This window comes from Vanessa cardui, chromosome 4 (genome assembly GCF_905220365.1).
Source record: "Vanessa cardui chromosome 4, ilVanCard2.1, whole genome shotgun sequence".
In the NCBI taxonomy this organism is placed as follows: Eukaryota; Metazoa; Arthropoda; class Insecta; order Lepidoptera; family Nymphalidae; genus Vanessa; species Vanessa cardui.
The window spans coordinates 1,466,689-1,476,224 of NC_061126.1; the positions used below are offsets into that span (position 1 = coordinate 1,466,689).

A 9,536-nucleotide genomic window follows, 5' to 3' on the forward strand; every position below is an offset into this window, starting at 1 on the left:
AAAAGTTTATATAATGATGGTAGTAGGCTTATTGGTCTGTAATTGCTTATTTTATCTGCATCTCCTTTTTATAGAGCAGAATGGTTTCCGATTCAGACCATTGTCGTGGAGAGTTTGTACTGGTCAGTATCATGTTGAACAGTCGTGTGAGAGGTGTAACAAGACACGTCGATCCTGCTTTTATGACTTCATTTGTGATCCTGTCAGGCCCAGGGTTTTTGTTTTGATTTCAGGGCTTTAATTCCTTTGGCTACTTCCTCTTCGGTGAAGGCAACCATCGCTTTTTCTGTGTTACGACTCGGTAGCTCATATGTTGACTGATTTGGTGGGCTGTATAGGTCTTTGTAAAATTCTGTTGCTATTTTGAGTATTTCCGATCTATTTTGTGTAGTTTTAGTACTGTTTTTTAACTCTCCGATCCATGATTTATGTGGTTTTAATTCTTTGTATGCTTTCTTGGCACTGCCTGTGGCTTGAAGATGTTTTTTGATCGTTTGTGTGCGATGTACCTTATAGTCGTGGTTGATTCGTTTACTTATGAGTTTGTAAAGAGCTTTTAGCTCAATTTTCATAGCCCTTGTTTTCGGTTTAGTCTTATGTATTTCTTTTCTTCTGCTGATTAGTTTCTTAGTGCGTGCTGATATAATTTGCTTTGTTTCTGTGTTTGTGCTACTTGTAAGCCCTTGTGTACTTTTTAGAGCGATATCTATTGCATTAATTATTTTATCGTAGCAAGCTTGAACGGTGTCTCTATCATTCCAGTGGTCTAGCATGTCTACTGACAAGTTGTTTAACGAATCAATAAAGGTTTGAACTTCTTTTTCGTTCTTTAACTGCGATTTGGGGCATCGACCGAACCAACTGCGACTTTTTGATTTTGGAAGTATATTGAAAGCTGCCCTCACGGGTCTATGGTCCGAAGGGTATGCGATATTCAGAACCTGTACATTGTTTTCATTTCTCGATAGGTTTGTTAGGATGTAATCTATATCGTTTTTTGTATTGCCGTCAGGTGCTTTCCAAGTCCATCTCTGCTTGTTGTTCTTTTTAAAAAAAGTGTTCATTATGGCCAGGTTGTTCTCATGGGCAAAGTCGATGAGTCTATTTCCTCTACAGTTTCTGTTACTGTAGCCATAGTTTCCAGTGATGGTTTCATTTGGTTTGGGTTGACCAATTTTGGCGTTAAAATCGCCCATGACGACTATGTTATTTCCTGAGAGTCTTATGGCATTGTCAACAGTACTGTAGAAAATCTCTAGTTCTTCTTCTTTCGCGATTTCTGTTGGGGCGTATACTTGAATGATGCTTAAGTCTAGACTGTTGATTTGTAATTTGAGTAGTACTACTCTCTCCGATAGTCCGTTGAAACATTTTATGTAATTTTTCAGGTGTTTTTTAATCATAAAGCCCACTCCATATAATCCAGGCGTTTCGCCAATGTAGTACAAAATGAACTCCTCGTGTTCCTCTATTTTGTTGCCGTATTTTCTAACTTCTGAGAGACCGATTATATCGTACTTTATGTTTATTAAGGATTCTGTTAGTTCCAAAAGACGTGAGTAAGTAGAGAGAGTTCTAACGTTGTAAGTCGTTATGTATAAAGTGTTGTGGAAATTGTTGCATCTGGTATTTGAAAAGGGTCTCGTTTTCTTTGGAGGGTTTGGTCTTGATCTTCCACGGGGACCAACCGGCTTGGAAGATGTGGTTTGTTAGTATTCGTTTCTACTATAGTGTTCGTTTTTAATATGTTTTCCGTGAGAGAGGGCGGTAATTGCTATTGTTTATTATTTTCATTTGTTTGGTTGTGGTTTTTGGTAGTTAAGAATCCGAGTATTCCTGGTTTGATAACTCCCTCTGAAAGGCTAGATGATCTTTGTAAACCTGGATGAGATTGCGTTTTGTTCTTTTTATGTGCTTGTGGAATTGGCTCTGAATGCGGTAGATCTTTGTTGCTTGGTGATGTTGTTAGAGTTCTTTTCTTGTTTCCTGTTGTTTTATTATTTTTTGAGTATATTATAAGTTTATCGTACTTAATAGAGGCGAAGTTCCCTTTTTCTTTTTCAATTTTTAGCTGTTCTTGCAGTTACTTTCTTTTAGCTAAAACATGCTGTGGGAAATCCTCTTTTATATAGTAATTCGTGTCTTTTAATACTCTCCTTTGTTTGAAGATTTATATTTTCGTACCCAATGAAGTAAATGTTATTGTTATAGGCCGAGGTTTTCCTCCTTTCTTTCCTATTCTCCTAGTTTCTTGTATGTCTCTACGTTCTAGATTTACAGATAAATATTGCTTTATGAAACTTAGTATGTGGTTTTCCAGATCTAAATAGGATTTTTCAGTTTCCGCCAGTCCAAAAATTACGATATTCCTCTGCTTTGACTGTTTTTCGAGAAAATATAGCCTTTTTTCTTGGTTATCCAGCTTTTCTTTGAGGTTTTCGTATTTTATTTCCATTGTATTAAATTTTTCTTCCAATGTGTAGTTTATATTTTTCGTTACCTGTTCCGTAACTTTCTCTGCTGATTGTACAATTGTCGCTTTTTGTTCGTTCAACTCGTTTTGAATTTTTCTTAGCATAATCATAACTTCTTCCATGATTTATCGGTTGTAAAAAATATATTAAAGTGCCGTAGTTATTTTTATTCTTTGTTGTGATACTTGTGCTACCCTCTTGTGGTACTCGGTTGTAATAGTTGCAACAAGATTGCTTGAAATACGATCGATCGATAGTATACTTTGGTGGTGCAACTACTGTCACTAGATGACGTTAGTTGTTCTACGTTTGATATTGTAGCTACTTGTCGCTAGATGTCGTTAATTGACGGTAAATTTATGTGTTTACTTTAAATGACTCATCTAAAATTTTTTTGAGGTTATTTTTTCTTGTTGGATCATTATTTTTCGTATTTTAAGCAAAGTTCACTAAGTTTATGCACTGGGCGAATTTCGTACTGCACTCTCTAATCACTTTATTTCAGTTTTTGTTTGATTTATCAGTCTTTTTCACTTGTTGTTGTTCGCCGTAATTCTTAAGTTTTTCTTAAAATTCACTTAACTGTATTCTTGATATTGTATTAGTGACACTCGCTGCACGTTATAGTTTTAAGCACTTTTTGATCACTTTTTACTCCTTTAGTATGTGTTTTTAATTTTTTATTTACGGACACGAAATTCAACGTGGCTCTGTGGCGCCCTCTCTTTTTCTATATTATTTATTAATTTATTGGGCTTTGAAGTAAATGATTGATATTTTGACATGATGGACATTATATTGCAAAAAGTTTCACAAGCTTTTGCTAATTCCAATTCCATATGAATATATATGTATATTATTTTCAAAGGTCAGTTTTGATCAATATTTTTTGTATGTTTAATGCAAACACTTTTAATTACAAACCAAGCATTTTATCATCTAAATGTAGGAATTGATTGAGCATGAATACATATTAATAAAAAAATATTCCAATAACTCTCAACATGTTCCACAAAGGATTCCAATGATATCATTACCACTCATTATGTAATTTATAAATTAATTTATATTGTCATAAATGCCAATAGTAGCCCAATTGATAAACTTAAATTTTACATCATTTTTATAATTTAATATTAATTTAGAGAATAGAGTATACAATTTGATTTGTACCTTATGTGTATATAACAACATGTGTTCGTACTATTTTGAATGGATACAAGTATTTATTTTATCCTGCTGATGAAACCTTTTAATGTGTTATTTTATTTAAAAGCAAATCAAATAGAACATGTGGGTGGTTAGGACCCACGTCAGCACTTGCGTTATTTTTATCAAGCCCGTGTCAACACAGCGAAAAAACAAAATGATTTTTCGAAAAAGCAAAAGTAAATCCTTTATCGATTTTTTACGCGACCAACTTTATATTTAGCAATTTCTAACTTACCATATATGTTTTTGTTTCCCAATTTTCCAGGTATTTATAAATATAACCATACATGAGCTGACCTAAAGTTCTTCCTATCTATTATATTGATATGTTTATTTTTCATAAATTCTAAATAAATTCAGCGTAAAATGACTTTTTGTATACATATAATTATACACTAAGGACAAAACGTCAAGTATTGGAATCTAATAAAATCTCATTTATTTATGCTCAGAAGTGTAAGTGAATGCTGATTAAATTAAAAAATATATAAATCTTGATTAAGAAATTTTAATCTAGAAACATGTACTACGTTTATTGATGTTAGGGGCAGTGGCGAATTTAAAAATATGCCGCTAGTAGGCTATTCAGTTTTTGGCGCCCCTACTGACCTTTGAAATTCAACACGTTAGTTTAGTTCATGATCATATTCATTAAATTTATTCTGAAATTGCAACTTTATGATTTGTTTTCTTTCGTCTTTATTACATCGGCTTTTCCCGTATGATTGTGATCTAGGTGATATTTCTGTCAGTTACTAGATTGTTTTTGCAACGCGCTATGTAGTGACAAGTATATGGATTACGGACGTAATGTGTATATATATAATTATAAGTTTTTTTTTTTATTTACATAAGATGTAAAATTAATTTGTCTAAATTTACCGCCCCTTTAGATCTACCGCTCTAGGCTCCAACCTACTTAGCCTATTGGTAAATCCACCACTGGTTTGGAGTATGTACAATTCCGCCTATCAGTAATCTAAGATTGATTACTATCAATGAGCTCATTGGTGATATGAAGAATGCCCATATTTATTACAATACCAATGTGTATGGACAGTTGTCATTATTATATCTATGACAAAAAAGAGCCAACCATTCTAACGGTAGAGCATATTCCAGTTTAGTAAAGCATCTTCATCGCATCGATTACTTTACTCACAATTACAACACTTTCCGTTGCTATCATTTCTAGATAGTTCTAGCAAAGATCAATATTGCCCTTCTATTTCCTAAAATAAAGAATTACTTTAGTAAATTTACCAGCATATAAAATATACGCACAAAATCAAAAGAAATGTATTAAACCAGTTTCGAGACCTAGGCTTATGTAGAATATAGTACAGGTCCATTAGTCATGTGCTTCAGCAAAGTTGTCCGCTAAAGAACACTGTTAGTAAGTTCAAAGATTCAATTTCCGTGCAAGCATATTCTGGAAGCGCTAACTGTCTAACTTTGTTCCACTATAGCTTTAAAAGGCTTCCGCGATACTCGAGTTTACAATTATTGAGATCGAACTAGCCGTGTGCTACCGATATATAAGGAAATTACCTCAGTGTAACATATTATTTGGGCTTATCATATGCGGCTTTTGAGAGTTAGCTGTTTTATATCACAAATCAAAAATTTCATTCAATATATATATACTTTTAAATAGGCTCTTTTTTACATGCTTTGAATGGACAGTTAATAAGTTAAATAAAATTATTATAAGGTAATTTAAGGCAAGGCAAGGTATTTATTCATGTGACAACAAAAGCCAAAATATTCTTATCGTCTGTATTTGCACAGAATAATGTGATCCGTATTTTTTATTAATGTTTCCATTAATAGATTTAAATTAAGAATATATTTTTAAATTTGAAATGTAAATTATGTTAACACAATTATAGATTTAAATATTTAATGTTCTAATTAACTAGTACGATTAATCAAATAACGAAGTATAAAAATTGCAAAAGGACTGTTAGAATTTCTTTGTCCAACATTTAGGTTATTATTCTTAAGTTATAAAACAAAAGAAGGAAGGGACGGAATATAATATTAAAGCAACAAAAACTAAGCCAAAAAATATATTCAGTATCCAATACGATTTATATAACTGAGTTTAAATGTGTAAATACAATTTTAGCGATTTCTTTTAAGCAAAGATGCAATTCGATTAGTTTAAACGAGTATATTCTAACATCAAATGAGTGATTATTTTTATTATTAAATAAACGTATTTCATGGATAAGATTTTTAATTTATATGGTTACTTTTATACGGGATATTTACCATGTTGCTTGTTTTTTTTTTGCTGGAATTCGATATTTCAACATTACCTACGAATGTCTTGTTCACGTGACTGAAGTTTGCGGGTATATGTTGACGGCATTAGAAGTGTCCATATCATAGAGAGGACGTAGTCCGATATGTGTCCCGTTTCAAATAATTGTAGTAACTCGTGTATCCCGGAAATGGCTGTATCAAGTTCATCAAGGAAATGATGTATTACAATTATCAAATTTCGGCCACAGGAGAAAGACTAGTAATAATATAGTAAGTATTTAGCGTCTACACTGAACTGTTACATCCGATGTTAATTTGAAAGAGGTCATATTCTTGTCAATGTAAATACATTTTGTTATTTACTATTTCATAAACGTCGACAAGCCAAAGTAAGTCTTCTTCTGTAATTTTCTATATAACATTAAAAAGAGACATAAAATGCATCATTAAAAATACATGCATGAAATGACCTTTAAATTAAGTTGTTTAAGGATTATAAGCTCTATATCATTATAAATAAGAAACATTAAAGAGAGATGGATAAATTAAGGAATAGTTATCAAAAATGAACCTATTAGTCCTTAATATGATAGCAATAAAGTTTAAAATGACAACAGTGAAAACGTTGACGCGTGGTTTATAATGAATATTGAAATTGTCTGAGTGCTTGGTATTTCATAACACCAAAAGTTTTGTTTACAATAAACGTTTAATCAGTATTTATTGCGCGACAAAAATTTCGAATTTTATTTTTTATACATACGTATAAAGCAATTGTTCAAATTATACGGAATTTCGGTATGATAGCGAGTAGCATTTTTAGTTGACATTTATAATACTGTTTAATGGCCGTGATTTATATTTAAGTCAATCAATCTGAGAAAACCCACTTCAGACTTTGATTTATTTATCGTGTTAGTATTGGATTAGGGCGCGAATTATTTTCCTCAATTGAAAAGTTACTCGATATTGAGACATTATTTTCGGATGATTGGAAAAATAATTTATCGAAATGTAAGTCCTATGCTTAGTTATTAATAGCTTTATAATCTGTTTTTTGTAAGCAATTATCCGAAGCGAATTGCGTGTCATTGTACGTGCGTAATGCGGAGGAATGAGGAACATATTGTGAGGAACGACTTGAGTATGGATGTGGATGATTATATAGGTAGAGGACGACCAAGAAAACGATGGATGGATTGTGTGAAAGAGGATATGGTTAGAAAGAATGTTACTTGTAATATGACGTCTGTCAGAGAAGTATGGAAGGAGAAGACATTCAGAAATAAAATTGGGGTATGGGCAAAAGGATGATGATGTACGTGAGTGATACTATGGCAAAACCTTCAAGCAAATTTTAATATCATCTAAACGAAATTTCATAGTAATTGATAAGGTTGTCCTTGTAAGAAATACTAACCGTTATCAAACTAAATATTAACACTGGCTCATTCATCACTTACATTTCTCATTTATCTAAATGTACATACATACCTCATCAAAAAAGTACTATATTTTACAACCTAAGTTGAAATGCTTCACTGATATTGAAATCACGTGGAAAGAATTTCGATATTTTATTATCATAGTAAAATTATCATCATGATATATTATTTCGTTTGCTTGATAGATGAGAGAGGAACAACTGACCCTTAAATGGGTATTTTTTTATCAGATGTAAAACCTGAAGATGAAGTAGGTCAAATATTTATTCCAAAATTTAATATCAGAAGCCTAGAACATAATTACACATGGAGCGTGCAGAATATTAAAGTAAAGCGACAAAAGAGAATACAATTGGGTTTTTGATATCCGAATTAGATACTTCGTCAGTTTTATTTGTAAAAAAACTTAAGTGATATAACTTAACTTAATATCTTACGTCCGTTTTATTTATTAGCGCCTTCTTACCAAACCAAAAGTTAAGTGTGACCACTCAATTACATTCCAAAGGAAAACTCTTTCGAACTTCTAACTCTAAAACTTTCAAGAGCGACAAACACATAAATTGTTTTAGAGGACAATTTTTTTATACTAATAAATCTAGTGTTTCACTGGATAGAAAATAGCTCTTACTGGTGATTCCATTAGATAATTTTTTTGGTACAAAGTATTTTCAACCGACTTCCAAAAGGAGGAGGTTATCAATTCGTCTGTATTTTTTTTTTCCTTTTTTTTTTTTTTTTTATTTTTTATGTTTGTTACCTCATAACTTTTTACTGGGTGGACCGATTTTGATAATTTTTTTTTGTTTGAAAGGTAGTGCTTCCCGTGGGGTCCCATTTTTTTTATTTTTTTTTCCGATGATGGTATCCATGTGAAAACGACATAAGTCTTAAATATGCCTTATGTATATGCGCGACAAATAGGTGAATAACTGAAAATCACGTTAACCAATTTTGAAAATTCTTTTTTTATTATAAAATATATACTTCTAGGGTAATTTGGTGAAAGTTTGGTAAGGTTCTGAGCACAGGATCCATGACAAAGTAACGGAACGGAAGGGAACGGAACAATTCTGAGAAGTATGTTAGCGATACTCGGTCGAATCTTTTATTTATAGGTTATTTGGATATTTGAGTCACCTTCCGTAATGTGGTTATGTTTATGTAATTATCATAGTCGAATATTATAATCAACTAGCTACCCACCCCGGCTTCGCACGGGTGCAATACTGATACTAAATATACTACAGAATTTGTTTATATACGACATCACATCGCAAACTTCTAAAATTATCAGTGTTTCTTTACTATATTGTTCATGTATTATATACACAAACCTTCCCCTTAAATCACACTATCTTTTAAAAAAAACCGCATCAAAATCCGTTGCGTAGATTTAAAGATATAGGGACAGAGAAAGCGACTTTGTTTTATACTATGTAGTGATGGAACTCCTATACGGCTCGCAGTTAGGGTGCGATATGGGGCAGAATTTCTTACTATCTTTAATCAAATTTTTGTGTATGTGATGTGATGACATATGATGTACGAAATATAGTTGGTCTTTTTCAAAGTTTTTTTGCTGAGTTCGATTACAGCTCTTTTGAGGGATCCTTGTAGTTTACGCCGCGTGACGTATTAAATGAGCATTTTCGAAAGTCTATTTTTGCTTTATTCGCAAGTTTCCTTTGAAATTGTCCTCGAAGTAGTTTCTGACTCATATAAACGGAACGCTTAATCTATCCATATTAAAAAAAATTAGTTAGTCAACATCAACTTCACTTAAAATCAAAAAATAAATAAAATTTTAACAAAAAGAAAAACCGACTTCAAACAAAACACTATTTTAAAACAAATGAATATGCACGAAAAAGTAATAAAAATAATTGCGTATTCAACATATTTTTAGAGTCTTCCTAAGTTAAATGAAATGAAAAATATTAGACTACTTAAAAGTCGATTAACGATTATATCATGTAGTTATAATTATTGTTATATTTGGAGTCGGTGTCAGCCAATAAAACCCTACAGTATATCTATCAAAAAAACGTATATGTTGAATACGCAATTATTTTTATTACTTTTTCGTGCATATTCATTTGTTTTAAAATAGTGTTTTGTTTGAAGTCGGTTT

General features: G+C 31.8%; 1 protein-coding gene across 1 annotated transcript; it reads right to left on the reverse strand.

Moving 5' to 3' along the window:
• Nucleotides 1-203: 203 nt before the first annotated feature.
• On the reverse strand, nucleotides 204-2,596 carry LOC124544209. The gene is made up of 4 exons (XM_047122672.1): nucleotides 2,501-2,596; nucleotides 2,185-2,380; nucleotides 1,882-1,986; nucleotides 204-1,495 (listed from the first exon to the last, which is right to left on the reverse strand). Exons 1-4 carry the CDS (start codon nucleotides 2,594-2,596, stop codon nucleotides 204-206), a joined length of 1,689 nt encoding a protein of 562 aa, XP_046978628.1.
• Nucleotides 2,597-9,536: the final 6,940 nt, after the last annotated feature.